Source organism: Glycine soja, chromosome 15 (assembly GCF_004193775.1).
Source record: "Glycine soja cultivar W05 chromosome 15, ASM419377v2, whole genome shotgun sequence".
Classification (NCBI taxonomy): Eukaryota; Viridiplantae; Streptophyta; class Magnoliopsida; order Fabales; family Fabaceae; genus Glycine; species Glycine soja.
In genome coordinates, this window is record NC_041016.1 from 1,468,002 (window position 1) to 1,492,313 (window position 24,312).

The window sequence follows — 24,312 nt, forward strand, 5'->3', positions numbered from 1 at the left end:
TCAAGTGTTGGTGCCAATGCCCCAATTAATCATGCTTGAAATGTTGCAATCCAATTGCACGTCAAATATTCAACAACAAAAAAATGCACATCAAATATATAGATACGTACGTATAAAAATTTACGTAACATTTTTATTAATATTTTTTATTGCATTAGTCATCTTATTTTATATATTACTTTTTTCTTTAGTATATTATGGAGGTTAGAACCTTAAGACTTCATGTAGATAATTCAAACCTCCTCACCATTAGAAAAAATAAAATTAAAATTTACTACAAGGGGACTTTTTATGTTGTGTTCTGATTGTCTTGGTTTGCCTTGTGTTCACAACTTGTTGATATGCCTCCATTACGTTGTTGTTTTTTTTTTTTTTTTGCACGACAAAGAAAGTGGCTTCGTTAAGTCTATTTGATGGTTTTGAACATATAAAAACCTTAAAGGTTGCCGATAAAATACATGGTTGAATATTTTTTTTCTTAATGCGATAAAATACATATATGATTGATATGCCACTTCTATGTTTGGGTTCTTTCAAAAGGCTGGTTTTAAAATATCAACAGTTGCAGTAAAAATAAATAAATAACAACAGTCAATAACAACAAAAAGAAAGAACAGCTAGAAGGCAGCAACTCAGTGCGCAATTATTGAAGTGGAAATCTTCAGTTCTGCTCTAGTAGTTTTTCTCACACATATTATAACCCTCTCTCTATTTCTCCATTACGGCAACAACGTTTATAACATCCGTTATTTTATTTAGGTTTAGTGGGCCACTTTAGATTTAATTTCTAGATTTATTTGATTAGTATAATGCATGTTACAGAAAGTTAACTTATATAATTATAATTGATGCCTTCAAACCATTTGCTTTGGGACGCTTGGATAGCATGCAAATATATATAACGACTTAATGATATAAAACCTAGACAAGTAACATCAAAAGTAGATTCTATTACACAAGTAGTATTATCAAATTCAAATCAAATGTGTGTCTTTCACCTTTATAATTTATATTAGGTAAAATCATGCGCAATAGCCTATAATTACTTGATTTTGTTAAGAAAGGAAGGTTTCCTCAATTCTCATTTTTTCTGAGTATTTTTTTAATTAGAAAGAAAAACAATACAGTATATAAAGCGTCAACAATATGTTTAATTATATAATACAAATCAAAAGAGCTTTGGCTTCTTGCTTTTGGCCACTTTTAATTTTTACTCAACAAAATAAAGGTTGTTGCAAAGCATATTAGTTGCCACAAATTAGTAATCAATTAAAGAATGAAGACTATGAGACTAAGGAAAATAATCTTTTGGTTACAGAAGGAAGCCTGCTGGAGTTAAAGGTGACAAATTCCAACCAAGCCTCCGTATTCCAAGCTATGCCCCAACACGAAACTGGATCATTATTTCCAAATTCAGTTTCAACTAAATAAGTATGTTCGTTTTGCTTTTAGAATTATCCAACTTTTCAAAAGTAATTTGCTCTACTTCTTTAGTTTATTAAATCGAGAATGACACCAGATATTAGATTTAATAAAATAATTAACACTTTGAATATTTTTTTATAAGAAAATAAATTTATCAATTTAATTATTAAATCGTGGGATATTATCTTAAAGATGGGTTGAATCAAATTTTAAATAATTTAGATACTCATACATACATAATCTAAAAATAGAAATTTACCTATATGTTAACATAAAAGCGTTGTGTTGAAAAATCAATTGATTTTTAAAATTGTATAAATTAAATATGATCTATTTTGCAAGAGTTAAATGGATAAAATAAAATATTTATAAATAATATTAAATATTATATTTTACCAAATTCGACATTTCATGTTAATTTGGATCTTAAAATAAGTTTTATATATAGCATATGCTGCTTTTTGAGGCGTGACAGAGCATCCATAGGCGATTGGTCACCTGATAGTACAAAGATAAAGGATTGGATAAAATTTAAGCCTTATCCGTTTTGCTGAATACATTTTTCTCACAGTCGCTTTTCTCATCATAGAATAAGAATGATTATAATTGTCTTGAGAATCTTGATTACCTCTTCCTTAAGAATGTCTCTGCATAGGTTAGTGGCAAACACATGATAGAAAAATGAGCTATATCCAATGGAGTGCGTAAAAGTACATTATCAACCCAACAATCAGGCCCACGAATTACATCCACCCTTCAATCTGAAATTGGGAAAAGGCTGCTTTATTTTGTTATCTAGTGTTATAATTGCAATCCTCCTTTATGACTAGTGATTGTTTTTGGCAACAATAATCCTAAACTCACTCTCATCAACTTGTTTATTTATAATTTGCTCACACATTTACAACAAAAAAGTATAGCTAAGTAACTTGACTTTTTCCATTTTTCTCCTTTTTGGGGAATTTCTTCGACATACCCTCAATAATCAATATTTTACAACCATAATATTAATTTAAGGTTCTGATATGCTCTTTGTGATGAACTGTATAGCATTACGTTGATTCAATTTACATTTTAACTGTGATTTGGGATTATTTTTTAAAAATATCCAAGGCGTGGGAGGATTTGGGGAGGGAGGGGACGATGTTAAGATTCTAGGCCTTTTCAGCCCTGTGTCCGTAGCCCATCCACTGAACAAGGCCCATGATACTGACACCCTCTTTTTTTATTTTAATAATCTTCCTACCTTTTTTTTTCCTTTTCATGAAATTTTTATTTTACCTCTCTGTTTTCACAACTCTCTCCCCCTGCTCCCCCAGGTTCCTCCTCAACCCCAACTCTGCATCTTCTTCAAACATCTTTTCACTTTCTCTTCTACAAATATTGTTCTTCCTTCAATCCTCGCCCTTTGTTGTGTTTGTGAGGTTTTGCACTCTCATTGCTTCTTGCGGGGTAACAAGTTTCAGTTGAATATCTTAACAAAACTAGTTTCTGTTGATAATATTTTTTGTCAAAAAATTACAAAAAAAAAGTGGGGGTTGGGAAGATTAAAAGAAGAAAAAAAGAGTGTCAATATCATGGACCACCGACCAATTTATGTGGGACAATTTTGGTATGGGCTTTGTACATATCAGCCCAGTAGACTTTGGGTATGGTCTTCTTAGTGTGCTCAAGTTTTAGATCATACACAACTGATCTGGATGTGATCGATTTTAAGTGCTGCTAAACTAAGATTTATAGGTTGATGGATTTTAGAAGGAAGTGGAAAATAACATGTTTGGAATCCACAATACCCGCAGTAATTAAGAAATTAAAAGTATTTTTTTATTGAAATATATAAAATTATGTTCTACTTTTTTTTAAGTTATCCTATAATTAGAGAGTACTCATAGTTAAATATTTATATAACTATAATCATAACTAATAAATAATTAAATTATAAGTGGATATTATGGTTCAATTTGTTTAAATTTATTTATTAAAATAAGTGCTTATTTAATAAAATAAGCATATATTTTTTTAGTATGTTTATCTAAATTACTTCTGTTTAAAAAATAATTTTCTTGCTTATTTTAAGAAATAAACCTCATTTACTTCTTAAAAAATACATATTTTAAAATTTAAACAAACTCACCCTATAACTATACCCATAACTAATTTTATATAACTAATTATAACTTGATATGACCCATTATTATTTTTAAAACATGAGTATATAACCGGTTATAAATAAATTAGTTATATAATCAGTTATGTCTAAAATCAATAATATAATCGGTTATAAATAAATAAAAATAAATTATTTGAAATAACTATCTTTATAAAACTAGTTATAGTTTTATACTATAATTATTTTTTAAATAAAAATAAATTATTTACAATAATCATAACTATAAAACCGGTCATAGTTCTATAATTACTTTCTTAGTTATCGTTATTTTTTTAAAATTAATTTCTTATAACAATAATACCTATGATATATACAATAAATAATTTTAATTCCTTAAACAATATTCTAATAATACTGGTTAAGAGTATCCTTTATATTATAAGAGGCATATTTGTTATTAACCGCCCGTGTGGTTGTTGTTAAATTTGATGAACAAGCGAAGGGCTGCATCTTATCCAACATAATTATATTGCAGTATCTTGCTTCCAATGGTTACTGCTTTGATTGGGTTCCATTTGGTCTTGTATTTCTGCTATTTTATAGCCACTGGTGAGATTGAGGAACTACAACTACAAAGGACGATTATGCTCCATTTGGAATTGTTTTCTGAGGTAGTGTTAATGGTTAATACTCATTCGATTAGTCTCTGGATTCACATCATCTCTGTAAAGGTAGGTTTTATTTCTGAAAAAACCTTGCCAATTCAGGAAGACACGCATACCCTGTTAATTAGCTGATGCAGCCTCCTCCGAACTTTCACAACAAGGACATCACCATAGAAAGTCATGTTTGCCTAGAAGCAGCTCTTGTTGCTGCATGGCTAAAAATCGTGTCTTAGGCTCTCGAATGTTACCCTAACCGGTACAAAACTTTTGCCACAAGGGAAATGAACTTTTGGTTTACACACGACTTAATTAGATGTAAATTTATTCATGATAATTTTAGTTTCAAGCTCATAATTTTAAAAGATGATATTGTAAATTCCAAAGAATTGATCATGTGTATTTTGCATTTCATTAATAAGTCCAAAAGTCAAGGATAGCATCAAATCTTTTTGTACACAGATCATGACATGATACACAAGGGTGAGAATCATAGCCAATATGACTTGCAAGCCCAGGGAAATAGTTCTTTCCCTACTGGTTTGAAATTTGTTCTTGTAGTTTGGCGGAGAATAGAGGAAAGCCATTGAAATCTTGTCCTCTTTCTCACTTTTAAATATTGGCCTTCCGATCACGTGCTTTTAGTCTTCTTATTTATACCTGAGAGATAGGAAAGTTTAAGAGACATGTTCACTATAAAATTTAGACCAAATTATATACTTGTATTCCTTATGTTTTGGTTTTATTGCTTTCAATATCTTTTTTATCCCACACAAAATCCTCTAATTGTTTCAGTTTCATTACACTCACCACCCTTGTCCCTAAAACGGCGTTTGCTCCGTTAACAGAATTTGTTTCAGTTTCATTACATTCAAGGGGTTTTTTTCGAGTGGTTTTTTTATTTTTATTTTGGATTTAAACTCTCCTAATTTTGATTGTTGTAAAAAAATTCTGATGTCTATAAAATTGCCTGCTAGCAATGTAGTTAATAGCGATCCATACATATCATATGCATGCTACCTAAAATTGGAATATCCAGATTGCCAAAGTCGGTCCATTTTGAGATTGAACTCGTTATCTCTGCTCCAGACGAACTGTTGGCTCAAATCATTCTCCTCCTCGAACCCCCACGGCGGCTCGCTTTTCCGGCGAGACTCGGAAGATTCCGATGGCAGCTTCCGCCGGTGACGCGATCAGGTCGAGTGGAATCCCAGAGTTCCCAAAGATTCTGAAACGACGAAGTAACGCAGAGCGTCGTCGTCGAAACATAAGGATCGAAAGTCAACCTTGGGAAGCAGAGTTTGTTGGTGGCAGTTATTGTTAATAATGTTTGGGAGACGGAGAGAGGTCTCAAAGAATTGGCGGCGGGGCACGGAAATCCATTCAAGTTGGGTGTTAAAAGAAGAGATCAAGCGAAGAAACAGTGATATGCATAAGCATAATTAGCATGTCCCTCGTTTGTTTCATAGGCTTTTCTTCTTCTTTTTATGAGTATAACTCACTTTTCATTACTCAATTAATTGAGGTTGACTCCCATAAGATCCTCCACGAATGAAGTACCGACTGTACAATTTTATTTTTTATAAATAAAATGGTCAAGATTACCTCTAGATAGTTCTAGCTCAGAAATCAGAATGAATGAGTTCAGAGACTCAGGAATTCTCTAATCAATTACAAAATTGCAGTTTGGGATCCATCACTAATATTCTAAGCATTTAGCTAGGTGACTTTTTTTTTTTGGTGTAAAGTAATCATAAACATTCAGGAATCAGTAGTTCACTTTAGAGGGTAAAATACACCTATTTAAACCCTTCATTATATTTAAGGATCTACATCTTTAAACTTCAGATTTATTTTTAACAAATTAAAGATATATCACTTAATAAAAAAAAACAACAAAAAGTTGTTGTGTAAAAGCATTGCACCATTGGCATTTACGTTCTTATACGAAGGTCACATCTGAAAAAGAAAACAAAAGGACTAACAGGAGATCAAATTTGGAAAAAAAAAAACAACAATACAGAAGATCAAGTAAATCATGCCATTGTTTGCCAAAGTAAGGTCAGGGTGTTCATAAACCGATCAAATCTGATGTGAATCGAAAAAATCGATCTAAAAAATAAAAAATTGAAATTTTTTATTAGATCAAATCAAATTTTAAATTTGATTTTAGAAATCAATTTAAACCAAAACTATACATTTATATATATATATATATATATATATATATATATATATAATATTACTGATTTCTATTCTTTATTTCTTATAAATTTATAAAATTATCATATAATTTATATTTATTTATGAAAATATATTTAATTAAAGATAACTTATCTTTTATTTAGTATTTTATGAAAAATTAAAAGTAGAACTAAATTTAATATCAATCTAATCTTAATCACTTTAATTTGGATTGGATTAAAATTTTAAATTATGAATGATAAATTAACAAAGTTAAAATAATTGGATTGAATGATTTTTTTTTTCGAAACAATTTAATTGGATCCGTAAATATCCCTAAGTAACGTGCCCGTTTTTAGAGCCCAACTTTGAACTCCGACTCTAAAAAAAATAGTTTATTTTAAATCCAATCCGTATATTTTGATAAAATTAGATTTTGTTTTGTTGAGAACCGAACGATGCATGTTCTTTAATGAAAATTTAGAAACTCGTGATATTTAGAGATATTCAAATGCAAACATAAGATACTATCAACCATCCGAAAGCACCACCTTGATTTTGGAGGAATAAAAAGTGTTGAACTGTTGACTAAATGTTGTGGAGAATTATGAAATAGTCATAAGTTGGAAAAACCACATTTCAATATATATAAGCATTAATGTCAAATGATTTCCACAGTTGAATAAATGTATTAACATAATTTACTTTTTCTGATCTCATATTACACCACAGTTTACAGATGACATGGAGCGCGAAATAGAGTGAATTTAGAAGGATTTAATTTAAGAGAAATGGATATAAAATAATATTTCCTCCCTCTCTATTACATGGAGTATCAAATAGCAAGTCAATTAATGAGGTAAGTGGGTGTGATTTTAGGAAATGGTGAGAATTTGATCAAAATAATAGCCGCATAAACTGTGAAATCATCTAACCGTATGAGCAAATAAGTACCAACTAGTGAAACAATATTGCGCAAAATAAATTATTAGTAGATTTGTTGTGTATTTTTTTGGCATGGCAACAAATTTATCACTTATATTTATTTATTTATTTTCATCTTATTTCGTATATATCAAACTAACACAGTTTTGGTTCTCTCTTATTTCTACACCTCTCCACTTCTCCGATTTTCTTCTAGAAGGTTCAAAGAAACATGGTATAGTATCAAAATATCCTAAACCAATTTTTATCAGAAACACTTCTTAAGCTACCTATTAGTATGTCCAGATTTTTCTGTACAATTCACAAGTTTGGATAGTTCAAGAGTTAATTAATTCACCATTTCCTTTTCAAAAACTAGTTTTCGATCAAAAACACAATTTTTTCCGGAGTCAATATGGTTTTTATTTTATTTTATTTCATTTCAGTCACGAAAATAATCCAAAGATAAGGATATCAAGATTCAAGCAAGGAAGTAAGAAATAATTGTAACAGATTCCTTTTCACACAAAAATTTATGAGGTGGTCTAATTTAATAAGAAACAAAAAATCCATATGAAAACCAAAAATTAAAATCGAATGGATCAAAAATTTAAAAATTAAAATATTTTTTTAGATTAGATTGGATTTTAGATTTAATTTTTAAATCTGATCCAAATTCAACTTGTAAATATGTATATATTTTTATTTATTATTTAATAATATTACTCATGGTTATATTTTTATTTCTTATATATTTATAAAATTATCTCATATAATACAATTATTATAAAAAAAATAATTAAAGATAATTTTTCATTAATTATTTGAGTTGAAGATGATTAAATAGTTATATAGCAACATATAAATAAAATATTTGATATTTCTTGTTCTGTTACCTTAATCTTGGCTAAGAAGACTATTATTGTTCTCTTTGCTTTAAGCTGGTCAGGTGCATTACCGGTTCTTGTACTACGTTGCTGCTTCGAAGTTTTCCAAAAAGAGGTAACATCAAGATCATGAAAAGATAGCTGCACAAAAATGGTATAATCACTTAATCTCATCCATGCAATTTCATATTGTGTGATATTGTTTCCTCAATCCGAAACTCTTTCGTTTTGTTTAAAAAAATAATAATACTAATTAGGTTAGGTGTGTGAATTTGAAATACACACACAGTAATCGCATATACACAATCGCAGTGTGCTAAAGTCTGTTCAAGACAAATAAAAAATTCGACCACACACAATGTAAATAATTGAAAAACGAAAAGGGGGAATTAACATATAAAGCTACAATATAATCAGAAAACCGAGACCCGCCGTGTCTTACGTTTGCCTTCTTCTCATACATAGTCCGATTTCAACGCCGCCGCGATCACACCGCACCACCAGCATGACCAGGACGCGCAACTCCTCTTGTGGTTGTTGCATCCCTAGAAACCTTTCCCTGTGTATGCATGTGTGACACGTTTTCCCCTTATGACTCTTTCATTTTTTACGGAGTAATATTTATTTTCATATATTATTTATTATTCAATTCTTCTTTATTTAAACATTTTAAATAAAAAAATCTTGCATACAAGAAATTAAAAGAAAAAGCTTTTAATGTGTAGTGCCAAAAAAAAAACATAATTTTACATATAATAGTAAAGAATGTTTTACTCTTAATTTCTTAATCAATATCTAATAGTATTTATTGAATCAAACCAATTAAATTGATTTATATTTTTTCATGTTCGATCAAATTCGAATTAAAATTTGATATTGATTAATTCGGATATCTTATTCATATTTTTCAAATCTAAACCAACTCTAGTCAAATCAACTATGAGTATTATTAGTTTCTTATTTTTAATGTTTAACTTACTATACTTACTAATGAGTTCTTTTGCATCTTTTCATTATGTTTCACTTCATTTTTTGCATTCAAATCAATGTTTTTCATTGGATAATTTAGTTTATTTTCTTCCTATTTTTATATGTAGATAAAATTTTATGATTTACTTAATTAATCGTGTTATTTTTATAATTTGTTATTATTTAGTTGATATTAGTCAATTATAATTTTTATTAATTTGTCTACTTTAATAAATTCAGATTAATGGATTCTAGAAAGAAACAAAACATTAATGATGATAGTATATTGTACGTCTTTATTTATACTCAGTTTCTGTTTTTTTATAGAATACTATACTTTCTGTTATTAGTTCTCTTATTTATAATAAGCATATAAAGCATTACTATTTAAGAAATAAATATAAAGAAAAATAATTAATATTATTTTAGAATTTCTGAATATATAAATAAGAAATCAAAAGAAAAATGTTATCCTATTGCTAAAATAATTTATCCTGGCTATCAACAATATGAGAATATATATCCTTGATCAAAAAAATATATCAAATATTTATCGGATGAATGAATGAATCAAGTCGAGAACCAAGTTGTCTTTTTTTTTTTTTTTAAGTACCAGAGCACCAAGTTGTCATAAAATTACATACATGCTGGCGTGTATATGGCCGTAAGAGACAGATGAAAACGCATGATGAAGCTTATTAGAAAACTCCTTCATGAATCATGAGCTAGAGTTTGTCGTACGAGTAACAAAATAAGGTAACGGGAATGCTTTGTTCGGGCATTGTTTTATTTCGATTTCCTTAAGGAGGTCTTCCAAATTCCAATAGCAAGCAAACATGTGTAATTAATAACACGAACCTTTGAAATATAAATTAGACAACCAATGTTTGCTTTTGATTGACACGGTCTAAGGAGGGGGGGAGGAAAACCAGGTCAACTTCCTTAAATTTAACCGGAGTTCTCGACCTCAGAAATAATAAACATTAGTTTCTTAATTACCGGGCATCTTATTTATGTGAAAATGGTTCTTTCATTTAATTTTTAAAATGATATATCATTTTCATGAAAAAAATATACAACAAAGATTATATTGAAATGAATTTTGTATTTACTATTATTTACTAAAAATCAACTATTTCCTCAAATTCCTGTTTTTTTAACCAAATCAATAGTTCTCAAACAACTTAAAGGTAACTAATTATATACCAAAAAAATCATCTCAGTGCTTAACTTTGATTTCAACGATTAATTTCTTCCTAGCTTTTATTTTGGGGCAGGGGTGAAAATCCGAGAAAGATATAATAACTTAGTCAAACTTCAGGTTCCGTGTCATTGTAATAATTTTCAATTACATAAAAAAATGTTAAGTGGCATAAGATAAGAAAGCGGATATTTCAGTGATCATTGTTTATATATTGAGTTACTCAGTTTATAGAACTCTTCGGTGTTTGGCCTATGCTACTCTTACTTGCATTTGATCTGGTCCATTCAGTGACATAAAAAATATTTGATTATTTAGTTGGTCATCAAGTGTTTCATTTGAATAAAGGATTAAGAGTAACGACAGTTCTGCCACCAAAACACTCTCTCTCTCTCTCTCTCTCTCTCTCACTATATAGATGCATAACTGAGTATACATTAGACTATATATAACACTTTCTTCATAGCAGAAAGTCGGTTCAGTTCAGTGCTCTATCAATTTCCAAATCTTCTCTCATGAGTGGAAAACAAGAAAAGGAGAGAAAGATATGCAGAGAATAGACTAAAAAGTTGAAGAGGCATGCGGTAACTTTCTAGTTAATTTCAACCCCCAACCACCTATATACCTTTCCTTTGTTGAGCAGAGAATTAGAACTACAATCCAAAAAAGTCATCCAACACAATCAAGTAATTACTATTTGCATTTCGCAGTTTCCTAATCTTTTATGTTTGGCTAATTTGAAATATAGAACAAGAAACTAACTTGTGTTCTGTTTTGTTTACATGAAGCAAACTAGTGTTCTCTTTTTTTATCCATGCTAGATTCTTAATTAGTGTGTTTGATTGCATGTTTCGGATGTGATTTTCCTCATCTTATTCTCAACAAGTTTCCAAACACACTATAGAAAAATCCATGTTTTCATTTTTTGTTGTTATGTTTGAAATCCACAATTGCAGAAGAAGGAGAGGTAGATAAAATGGAGAGTGGGAATTTAACCAGAAGCATAAGTAGGAGCTTAAGCAGGTCAAGTTGGAGAATGGAGGGTGTGTTTGCGAGTGGGAGATATTCTCGAAGAACTTCAAATGTTGATGAGGATGAAGAGGCTCTCAAGTGGGCTGCCATAGAGAGATTGCCAACCTATGACAGGCTAAGAACAAGTATCCTCCAAACATTTGCGGAGGCTGATAATGCTGATGCTCGTCCAAGCACATTGCAACACAGGGAAGTTGATGTTCGAAAGTTAGATGTCAATGAAAGGCAAGAGTTTATTGATAGAATCTTCAAGGTTGCTGAAGAAGACAATGAAAAATACTTGCGCAAGTTCAGAAACAGACTGGATAAGTGAGTTCCATTCAATCTTTCATTTATGCTCTTCTGCACCAAAATACTATAAGATAAGAAAGATCATGGATCTTTTTTGATTTGACAAATTTCTTTTCCTTCATTGTAAATTTTTCTTTTTTTTACTTTATTTTTTATATTTAAAGTTTATATTAAAAAAATAACAAAAAACAGAAGATAAGAAAAAAATATTTACACGAATTTTATATAATTTTTTCTCAAATCAAATAGTCCATTATTTTCAGGGTTACCTTATACTATTATTAAAATTAGGGTTTTGTCAACTAATGCTTAAAGACATTAGTTAAGAAACTAAAAGAAAAAAAGTATTTATTGTATAAATTATAATAAAATATAAAAAAATCATGGACAACATAATTTTTTGTTTTTTAATAAAAATATTTTTATTTTAAATTCTTTAATCAATAGTCCTAGGTGTTGGTTAGTATTTATCTTAAAGTTATATAATTCGAGTTTTTAAATTTAAGAAACTCAATATGGATTACCTTGCTTTCTTCTGACTTACTCAATTATGATTAAGTGGGCATTTTCTTTTCCCATGTAATTTAGTTTTGAATTCTTTTACATGTCTTAAAAGAAACAAAAATGAAGGATTAGCTTATCATACGGCTTTGACTTTGTTTAGGGCCGGCAAGCTAAGTTACAAAAAACGTTTCTTATTTAAGTGTGCACATGACGTAACTCTTGATTTCTTATATTAAATTGCGCGTCTTTGTCGTTTACTCGAAACAAACATAAAGAAAAATGATAAAAATATCCAATTCAATATTGGAGAGTCTGATTTTAGGGAGATGGGGTTAGTAACCCACAAGCAAAAATATTCCAAATGCATTATTGAAGAGAGATGGGGGGAAATGAATCTTTTCCAAGTGAACAATAGCCAGCAAAGGGATTAATAAAGTATTCATGTGATTGAAATTTTTTAGCTTTTCCTTCATGCTTCTAAGATTGTTTATTGTATATGTTACTAGATCAGATCATTTATGGTAACGGAGGGGTTAAAGAAAGTGAAGGATACTTGCATTCTAAGGCCTAAATCAATACATGAACAATTAGAGTATCAACATATGAAAAGATACGTTATATTGTGGTGTAGAAGTAGAAAATGTCCCTTTTATAGGGATCAAGTACAGGTGAATAGATTGTAGACTCAGAAATCGAAACAGTCTTGGTCCCAATATTCGTTTCTTATAGAGATCCTTTGGCTTGTTAACATTTTTTTTCCCTTGACTCTTTCATGTTCGCTTTTTACTTATTGGTTGATATAGTCACAAGTTAAAATAAAACCATTTTCTGATTGTGTGCAGGGGAGGGGAATTAGAACTAACATAAGGGTACCCCTCTTCCATTTCATGCATGCGAATATTATTACAATTTACAAATGCAATATCAACTGAATCAAATATCTTAAAAAATTACTACTATATAGCTATATTTCTTTTTACCTTTGTGAAACAAGGATTAAATTATCAAGATGATGCTTTAATAATACATGAAGTGAGATGAAATTGCAGTGGATATTGAATGGTAGAGCAATTAAGAATTAATATCCGCTTGTTTTTCAATTGCAGGGTTGGTATCAGACTCCCAACAGTAGAAGTGAGGTATCAAAATTTGATTGTGGAAGCTGATTGCTACATTGGCAGCAGAGCTCTGCCAACCTTACCAAACGTTGCATTGAACATTGCTGAATCAGCTCTTGGCTTATGTGGGATTAGTACCGCAAAGAGGACAAAGCTCACAATTCTTAAAAATGTCACCGGCATTATTAAGCCTTCTAGGTACCAACCACCTCGAAATTTTCATCATTAATTTGTTTGGACAATTGGACATATCTTAGTAGTCCACCTTACTTAGGTTGGTGGTGTAACCATTCTTAATTGTTTTTTTGCAGGATGGCCCTTTTGCTTGGTCCCCCTTCTTCAGGGAAAACAACCCTTTTGCTGGCATTGGCTGGAAAATTGGACAATGATTTGAGGGTAGTCCTCAGCCATTTCATTTTCTTGACTGAACTGTATTAGAAAAGAAAATGAAATTAATTGCTCTTTCTAATTTCTAATTTTCTATCAAGTGGAGTTGAATAACATTGGTGATGCGCAAGAATTATAGGTGTTTGGTTTGAATGAAACAGGTAAATGGAGAAATCTCCTACAACGGGTACAAGCTTAACGAGTTTGTCCCTAGAAAGACTTCAGCCTACATTAGCCAAAACGATGTACATATTGGAGAAATGACCGTAAAAGAAACCCTCGATTTCTCAGCTAGATGTCAAGGAGTTGGAACAAGATATGGTAATTTAATCTGTTCAACTTCAATTTTTGTATTGCTGGCTGGTATAGCCAATAACATGCTATTTAAAATAGTTTGGATCAACATTCTTATATTTATAATACAATACAAATTTTGAACAAAAAAAAAAATTGCAAGTCCTTTTCTACTACTAAACCAAAATTTTCTGAATAAATTTGTAAATCTGTTAATTTCTCCGGATAAAACATTACTCGCAATTTTTTTGTATTTCCCTTTCTTATACCCTAACTAATATTTTAATGCAATTATTTATATCTGGTTGAAACTTATTTGACAAGTACGTTATTGTAGACCTATTATCTGAGCTAGCTCGAAGGGAAAAGGAAGCTGGAATATTTCCAGAGGCAGAACTTGACCTTTTCATGAAGGTTGTACTAATTATGTTGTTATTATGTCCCAAAGACTAAACAACTTTGTTAATTTATTGAATACTAGTTCTCACAGTTTCAACATTTTTAGGCTACTGCAATGGAAGGAACAGAAAGCAGTCTCATTACTGACTATACACTCAAAGTAAGTGACTTTTCGTACTCGACATTATGTTTAAGGTTAGGGAAAGAAGAGGACCTCTTGTTCTTAGATATTTTTTCAAAGAATTAATAATTGTTTTATTGTAAATAATTTTAATATATTAAATTAAATTGGGGTGATTGACAACATAATTATTTATAATTGCCGGACTAACGACTTTGATTATGTTATAAAAAATCACCCATTCACTGTTTGCTGTATGAATAGATATTGGGGCTTGATATTTGCAAAGATACCATTGTGGGTGATGAAATGCAGAGAGGTGTATCTGGTGGCCAAAAGAAGCGTGTAACCACAGGTAATAACTAAAGTCAAAATACATATTCAAACATTAAATCCAACTTTATTTGATAACTAAAGTCAAAGTAATAACTATGGATAGTATTACTTTTCTCCCCTATTAAATTTTAAGTCCAAACATTATCTTTATGTTTGAATAAAGGTGACAGAGACTTGCTTATGCTCTTATGCAATCAAATCTTCCTAGTTTAAGATATGGCTACATGTACTTGGCCCACTAAGATGTTTTTGAGAAATCAATTATTTTTATATAATAAATTCTTACAATTTATTTTATAATTATGAGAGAGATAAATAATAGTAGTATTACTGATTTTTTTTCTTGGACTTGCTCCTTCTATTTTACCCTCTATATATTGTTTATTTATTTATTTTTAAAAAAATAGTACTTTGCTTGCTTATTACATACATAACTTTCATTACCTAAACTATGCTAATTTTAAATATACAAATAATGATCTGGCATGTTCAATTCATGAAATGTTAGTATCCTTTCAGATAAATTAATAAATACACATATAAATGAAACTAAAGTCACGTTGCTAATCGTTTACTAATTCAAACTGACAGTGATATACAATGCAATGAATTTTAAATGATTTTTTCAGTGATATCATTTTAGTTTTTTGCTTGGCACGACTAGGGTTTTGACTTTTGTTTGCTACAGGGGAAATGATCGTTGGACCTACAAAAACATTATTCATGGATGAAATATCAACGGGTCTTGATAGCTCCACAACATATCAAATAGTGAAATGCTTCCAACAAATTGTACACCTCACAGAAGCAACCATATTCATGTCCCTACTCCAACCTGCTCCAGAGACGTTCGATCTCTTTGATGATATCATCTTAATATCGGAGGGTCAGATTGTTTATCAGGGCCCACGTGAGCACATCGTTGAGTTCTTTGAATCTTGTGGCTTTAGATGTCCTGAAAGAAAGGGAACCGCTGATTTTTTACAGGAGGTTCGATCACATTTCTTGTGGGCTTAGATTTTTTTTAGTTAGTTTCAATTATCAATCAATGTTAATTTGTTATAAAGATTAAAAATGTCAAATTGAGAGAATGAAAAGTGTGAGTGACTTACTCTCTTATTATAGGAGTAGAGTGGTGGGATAAGTTTTTAGTCCTTACTTTTTTTGTTAAAACAGGACAATGATAGTTTTTTTATAAAAAAAAAAAAACAATAGCAAAATCATTTTTACATAAACTTAGTTGCTTCACATAAACACAATTAGTTAAAAGCTTAAAATATAATAAAATAATAATAAGGTAACAAAAAGTTTATACTGGATTTATTTGAATGTTATCCTTAAAAAAAAGTTATTTTATTGTTTTTAAAAATATATATCAGTTGTATTTATAGGCATTGACTCAATTTGGATAAAAGTCTCAACAATAATTTATATGAGAAGAAAAACTGAATCAACAAAATAAAATGAACCAATTTTTTTGTATAAATTAAAATAATTTATGTATTTTAACTTTGAACCCACTAATTAACTTTTCATAAATAATTATAAACTTCACAGAATTTAGCAGGGCTTTTATAAAATTGAAGTTAATTCAAATTGAGTTAGTTTAGAAGGATTATAAACTTCATCCAATAAGTGCTTATAAAACCAATACCATAATTTATTTGGAATAAATATGCACTAGATTAGATTACTTGGAGTGTTAATTTTGTGATAAATTTCTACATAAGGACATATTTTAATTTTCAAAAAGCCAAAAAGGAGAATGTAAATGACAGTTGTTAATTTTGTATAGGTTACTTCAAGGAAAGATCAAGAACAATATTGGGCAAATAGAAGCTTACCATACCGGTATATTACAGTGAGCGAGTTTGCAAATAGATTCAAGCAATTTCATGTTGGAATGCAGCTTGAGAATGAGCTTTCTGTGCCATATGATAAATCAAGGGGACATAGAGCAGCTCTTGTTTTCAAGAAATATACAGTGCCCACAATGGGACTTCTTAAAGCATGCTGGGACAAGGAATGGCTACTAATAAAGAGGAATGCTTTTGTCTATGTATTTAAGACAGGTCAAATAGTCATTATTGGTATCATAGCTGCAACTGTGTTCTTTAGGACCAATATGCATCAAAGGAACGAGGCTGATGCAGCAGTTTACATAGGTTCAATTTTGTTTACCATGATCATGAACATGTTCAATGGTTTTGCTGAGTTACCACTCACGATTGCAAGACTTCCTATATTCTACAAGCACAGAGACCACCTTTTCCATCCTCCTTGGACTTACACCCTCCCTAATTTCATCCTACGGATCCCCATTACTATGTTTGAGGCTATTGTTTGGGTACTTATCACATACTACACAATAGGATTAGCACCTGAAGCTAGCAGGTAAACTTTTTCCCCCTCATATTTGCATTTAAAGTTGTTTATATGTTTTTTTACTGCTACCAAGAATACCAATTTAATCATAAAATTGAGCAAACTATGGTTACATTATTGGCAACAAAAAATAAGTACCACGATTGTAATAATAAGTTATGTATTTACACTAAGTGAGCACTTTGGGGCCTTAATTATCCAATTTTCAGGTTCTTCAAGCACTTGTTGCTAGTTTTTCTTGTCCAGCAAATGGCAGCTGGGATGTTTAGGTTCATATCTGGAGTTTCTAGGACAATGATTATTGCTAACACTGGTGGATCCCTCATGCTCCTTCTTGTTTTTTTACTTGGAGGTTTCATCCTTCCTAAAAGTGAGTGACTAATTAAACTTTAATTAGAGGTTATTGAAAGTCTTCACCAAAATAAATAATGTGTGATGTAATTTTTTCAAAGAATATGCTCATCTAGATGTACCTTTTCAATGTTAATAGGTTCCATTCCAAATTGGTGGATATGGGGCTACTGGATATCACCACTAACATATGGATACAATGCTTTTACTGTGAATGAATTATTTGCTCCAAGGTGGAGCAAACCGGTAAGTTGAATAAGTTTTCAGTAGTAGATGAAGTGTTATTCAGTGGCTTAAAATGAAACTTATTTTTGTCTTCAACTTTCCTATTTTGTAGTCTTCAGATGGTAGAACCCCGATCGGTATAGCTACGTTAAATAACTTTGATGTTTTTACTGAGAAACGATGGTACTGGATAGGTGTAGCTGCTCTTGTGGGTTTCATTATCTTGTACAATGTTCTCTTCACCTTTGCACTTATGTACCTTGATCGTAAGAACTAATATTCTAATTATACTTTTCAATGAATTACTTCTTTCACTGGTTGTTTAATGTTAATAATGCTTTTATTGTATTTTCTATAATTTGATTGACTAGCTATTGGAAAAAAACAAGCAATTATATCTGAAGAAGAAGCAAGTGAAATGGAAGGTGAAGGAAACTTTAGTGAAGATCCTAGACTTTTAAAGCCAGAGCCCAACAGAGAGATAGCCCTTCAATCATTATCTTCTACTGATGGAAACAACACACGTAAATACCAAGCTAGATAACTTTGACATTGAATGATTTAGCTAAAAGTGAACATTTTGTTGATGTAACTTACAGGTAACCCTTGTCTTGTACATGAATAATTTCAGGAGAAGTGGCAATGCAACAAATGGGTAGCCGAGGTAATCCTAGTGGAATAAGAAGTGTTGATTCAATGCATGAATCAGCCACTGGAGTTGCCCCTAAGAGAGGAATGGTTCTACCTTTTCAACCACTTGCAATGTCTTTTGATAGTGTTAATTATTATGTGGACATGCCTGCTGTAAGAACCCTATCACTTTTTTCCAATATAATAACTTTATACTACCATTCATAATTAATGGTAAATATAAAGGAAGTTTTAACATTTAACAGGAAATGAAAGGGCAAGGAGTGACAGATGATAGGCTACAATTACTTAGGGAAGTTACTGGTGCCTTTAGGCCAGGAGTTTTGACTGCTTTAATGGGAGTTAGTGGAGCTGGAAAGACAACTTTGATGGATGTTTTAGCAGGGAGAAAGACAGGTGGCTACATTGAAGGAGATGTTAGAATATCTGGCTTCCCCAAGAACCAAGAAACATTTGCACGAATTTCTGGCTATTGTGAGCAAACTGATATCCATTCACCCCAAGTTACTGTTCGAGAATCTTTGATCTATTCTGCTTTCCTTCGATTGCCTAAAGAGGTCAATAATGAGGAAAAAATGGTTAGCACTAAGCATTATATTTACTTTTTTATTTTGTCCTTGATAAAGTCACATAAAAGAGTGAAACTTACATTCCTTATTCTTACTCTTCATAGAAATTTGTTGACGAAGTAATGGACTTGGTTGAGCTAAACAATCTCAAGGATGCTATAGTTGGGCTTCCAGGTGTTACAGGGTTGTCAACCGAACAAAGAAAAAGGCTAACAATTGCTGTTGAACTCGTTGCTAATCCGTCAATCATTTTTATGGATGAACCAACTTCAGGTCTTGATGCAAGAGCAGCAGCCATTGTGATGAGGACTGTGAGAAACACTGTTGACACTGGAAGAACAGTTGTATGCACAATTCACCAACCTAGTATTGATATCTTTGAAGCCTTTGACGAGGTACCAACTAACTCATAATTTGTGTCATATTTTCTTTATCTCCATTGCTCTTTGGTAGATAAATATTTTCTTGTGTACCAGTTGTTGTTGATGAAGAGAGGAGGGCAAGTGATCTACTCAGGACCATTAGGAAGGAATTCACACAAGATTATAGAATATTTTGAGGTATTACAATAAAATAATTATATATATATATATATATATATATATATATATATATATATCAAATCATGTATCAAAGGATTCAAGTTTAATATCTAATTCCATGTTCATTCGTGGTCAAAGGCAATCCCAGAGGTCCCAAAAATTAAGGATAAGTACAACCCAGCTACATGGATGTTGGAGGTAAGCTCTATGGCAGCTGAAGTTCGGCTTCAAATGGATTTTGCTGAGTACTACAAATCATCATCTTTGTATCAGTAAGTCTAACGTCTAGGATACTATTGCTGTCAAGTGAGTTTGCATTTACTAGTTGGGTAATCTAACATACGTAAATGCTTATGACTAGGCGAAACAAAGCTCTTATAAGGGAGTTAGGTACACCTCCTCCAGGAGCAAAAGATTTGTACTTCCCCACTCAATATTCTCAATCCACTTGGGAACAATTCAAATCTTGTTTATGGAAACAATGGTTGACTTATTGGAGGAGTCCAGATTATAACCTTGTCAGATTTTTCTTCACTTTAGCTGCAGCTTTCTTGGTGGGGACAGTATTTTGGAGGGTTGGAAAAAACAGGTTTAAATTAGTTGCTACCTTAGTTGAATAAATGTCTAACCTTATTCTCTAAGCATTTTGTTTTTGTTCTACATTACAACTATTTTTTTTTGCCGTATTTTTACAGGGATAACACAGGAGATCTGAATACTATTATAGGAGCATTGTATGGTTCAGTTTTTTTTGTTGGTGTTAACAATTGCCAGACTGTTCAACCAGTAGTAGCCGTTGAAAGAACAGTATTCTATAGAGAAAGAGCTGCTGGAATGTATTCTGCTTTGCCTTATGCAATTGCACAGGTTAAAGGATGGATTTATTTTTTAGACAATTATAAAACTTATTACATCTTGTATCTGTTGCTTATTATTTCTAGCATTGTTGTTTCATTTGCAGGTTATTTCCGAAATACCATATCTATTTGTTCAAACTATATTTTTCTCATTCATAGTGTATGCTATGGTGAGCTTTGAATGGAAAGTGGCCAAGGTCCTTTGGTTTTGCTTTGTTAGTTTCTTTTCCTTCATGTACTTTACATATTATGGGATGATGACTGTTTCCATTACACCAAACCACCAAATTGCATCAATCCTTGGAGCAGCATTTTATGGGATCTTCAATCTCTTTTCTGGTTTTTTTATCCCAAGACCAGTAAGTACCATTCTAGTTTGGTTATTATGCATCAATATAAGAATTACTCGTCATGTTCTCTAACGTAATTGCTTGTATCAACTTTGGCTTTTCAGAAAATTCCTAAATGGTGGGTTTGGTATTATTGGATTTGCCCAGTAGCATGGACTGTATATGGGTTAATTGTCTCACAATATGGAGATGTAGAGATAGAGATTAGTGTGCTTGGTGCCAGTAACCAAACTATCAAGCATTATATTGAAGACCATTATGGGTTTAAACCAGACTTCATGGGGCCAGTTGCTGCTGTTTTGGTCGCTTTTCCTGTCTTCTTTGCCTTTGTATTTGCCTTCGCCATCAAAACACTAAACTTCCAAACCAGATAAAAAAATAATAAATTAGTGGAAAAAGGAAGTTAGGTTTTTGCAAGTTTTACTAGTGAATGTACATTGTGCATTTTTACAGCTATTCTTAATGATACTTTTTTTTATAGCTATTTTTAATGATACTTTGAATGTAACTAATCAGTGTAGTATTAAGATTATCTTTTCTCACATTTTTTTCTCTAACAAATATGTATTTCGGTTTTTTATTTTATAATTATTGCCTTTCCACTAATTATTTATTATTATTGCTCACCACATTACATGTTTAGGTAGAACATTATTTTGATGCAAATTTTATTAGGCCCGAGATGAACAAAGATTAGAAGGTTGATGCTAGGTGCACCCAGCATTATTGTTGGTGCACCCAGCACTTAATGGGAAAAAGTCAAAAATACTTCTGTGTATTTTTAAAAAAGTTTTGTGTACTAGGCTTTTCTTCTTCTGTGATTCTCCTTCTTCTGCGAGCTGCCTCCTCTTCTTCTGCGAGCTGCCTCTTCGTCCTGTGAGTGCCTCTTCTTTCGTTCTTCGTGAGCATTATTGGCGGCGTTATCGTGGTGGTGTTTCTCTTCCGGCAGAACGTACATTGCGGTGCTCCACCATCAAGGTAAGCCTATTGTCCCTTTTCTTGTGTCGTTCTTCTTTCATTTTTGCTTGTGTAGTGCAGTTTGTAGGGATGTAGTTGATCCGCGTAGGGATTTAGGTCATCCGTAATAGAGACAAGGTAGGACGTAGTTGATCCACAATAGGAATAGATGATCCGTAGTTTGTGTTGAGCTTAGGGATCAAGTTGATCTGCAAGAAGCTTACGAATCAACTTGATCCGTAAGAAGGTTGTGGATCAACTTGATCCGCAAAAAGTTGATCCGTAAACCTTTTACGGATCAACTTGATCCATAGAAGTAAAATCAACATACGGATCAACTTGATCCATACAACTTACGGACCACCCTCACGCACACCCAGCACAAATGCGTACCTTGTATGTCGTCGACGACGAATTAACCACCGCAACAATGAACACCTTCACCTTCACCGAACCTAACCGATCGCAAGGAAACAAAAAAAATACGGCGAAGCACTACGCACCAAAGAGAGAAAACGAAGAAGAAGAACTGCACAAAAATGGTTGGTGTCATTTTTAAAAAATAAAACAGCTTTTAAAAGGAGAAAGACGACACAGGGACAATTTTGACATTTTAAAAAAATGCTGAATGCACTTAACATCAGCCTGATTAGAAACAGGGCCATTGTATGAGCCTTTTTTAATCGTATTCTACAGTTTAGTGGGCAGTTAAAGACAAAAAAAAAAAAAAAAAAAAGCAGCTGCATTTTACAACTAGAATATTTGTCGTGACTTGTTACGGGAATGGACAATCCAAAAGTACTCATTTTTTGTTTTATTACGATCCGGAAATGCATAATTGTTTTTGTGAAAAGTCTCTAACCTCCTCCAGCAAGTCCCAATCTCCGATCGCCGGAAACTAAATTTCCAATTTTGAGTGAAAACGCGACATGGAACCCATTGCTGTAAAATTACGTCTCCATTAAACTTAGTTCAAAACCCATTGCGAAAAATATTATTAGTGCACTTGTTCATGTTGTGACCTCTGAATTGCACCAGGGCGGATAATGGAGAGAAGGAGAATCGTTAGGGTTCTCAGTTGAGACTGGATGCCCGGTGTAAAGGAATAACAAAGGGTATTTTTGTTCATTTAAATTTTCTATGGGGTGCAGGAAGCAAAGCCCGAAAACTTAGGTTAGACCAGGAGATCAAGCACTGGTGTGTCTATTTTGCATTTTTTTCCCTTTATAAAACCCATTCTACATACTCTTGAATTGGAAGCGGTCTTAGTTTGTATTTTAGACGAATCTATCTTAGATTATGTTTATTTTATGTAATTTGTTCTAATTAAAAACAAGTTTGAAAGAAAGTGATTTTAATAAAAATATTATTAGTTTGATATATTGATAAAATTAATTTTAAATATATAATTATTAAAAAAATATCTAAATCCTCTAAGACTGATATTATAATAAATTATAAAAATACTTTAATCTATTTACATATAATTGAATTTTTTTCTCCATAAAAGTATCAAGACCATGACTGTTATAACCGGATTGAATCGGGTGGTTCAACTAATTGAACCGATAATTAGTCCGGTGAATCGAAGCATCTCAGAATCCGTCAAACTTGTCAAAAATCGATTTGAGCTGGAATTGTTAAAAAAAAAATCTTTGAATTTTAAAATTTAATAAAATATTTTATAGATAACTAAAATACATTTAAGAAAATATTTTATTTTATTTCTTATATATAGGAGAAGATGTATTATTAAAAACAAGCAAAAATAATAATAATTCCTCCAAACTTAAGTCATAAATAAACAATATTAAAAAATATAATTATCTAACGTTACAAAAGTTATTAAATATGTATAAATTTACACTACTAATTTAAAATCCCAAACAACACAAAATATCGATTCACAATTAACTCAAAAGAATTTGTTAACAAAATTATAAATTTATACATAAAAATAAATAATAGTTAAATCATTTTATATAGAATATGGAACAATTTAATATCACGATGTTGAATTAGGATTTTTTATTATCTATTAGATTGTTATGGTTAGTCAGAAAATTAGAAAAAACATAATTATTTTTTATAGAAAAATATATATATAGTATAAATTATTTGCTTAAGTATAATTTATTTTAATTATATTAAATATATGATATATATGTGCAAGGGTACTGTAATAGCAATACCCACACTCATTTCTACAAAATAATGTAGGTAAATATCTATACCCACACCCATTTCTGCGAAATAATGCAAGTGAATCCATCCTCGTGAGTCCTAATAAATAAATAATTATGCTCCTCATTTATAAGTTCTTGTAACATTCAGATTCATTTTGTCATCCTATGCAAAACCCAAAATTACCCCCCTTGTGTTACTTTAGTCACTGTTGTCCATTTTTTTCTTCTAAACCAGCACTGAGCAAGTGCGTTGATTTTGCAAAAGCGTGTGGGGTGCATTTGGCAGGTTGATGGCCCACCTTTCCGACGTGGTTTTAAAGGACGCGGCGATCTGAACGTGGTTTATCCCCTGCCCACAAAACTAAAAACCATTTTAACTATTATTTTTTAAAATA

The 24,312-nt window shown here is 31.3% G+C and overlaps 1 protein-coding gene across 2 annotated transcripts; it reads left to right on the plus strand.

The window, feature by feature from the left end:
- The first annotated feature begins 10,726 nt into the window (after positions 1-10,726).
- On the plus strand, positions 10,727-21,316 carry LOC114388221 (ABC transporter G family member 35-like). Of its 2 annotated transcripts, none has more exons than XM_028348589.1 (23): positions 10,727-11,048; positions 11,319-11,703; positions 13,296-13,505; positions 13,619-13,703; positions 13,856-14,015; positions 14,326-14,402; positions 14,494-14,547; positions 14,773-14,863; positions 15,533-15,834; positions 16,640-17,238; positions 17,439-17,599; positions 17,720-17,826; positions 17,918-18,071; positions 18,177-18,329; positions 18,437-18,609; positions 18,702-19,034; positions 19,130-19,420; positions 19,502-19,585; positions 19,706-19,839; positions 19,929-20,156; positions 20,263-20,434; positions 20,529-20,783; positions 20,879-21,316. In XM_028348589.1, exons 2-23 carry the CDS (start codon positions 11,339-11,341, stop codon positions 21,146-21,148), a joined length of 4,458 nt encoding a protein of 1,485 aa, XP_028204390.1. In that variant the 5' UTR covers positions 10,727-11,048; positions 11,319-11,338; the 3' UTR covers positions 21,149-21,316. The 2 variants fall into 2 exon arrangements, with proteins under 2 accessions (XP_028204390.1, XP_028204391.1); XM_028348590.1 differs by having other exon boundaries at positions 10,727-10,946.
- The last annotated feature ends 2,996 nt before the right edge of the window (positions 21,317-24,312 follow it).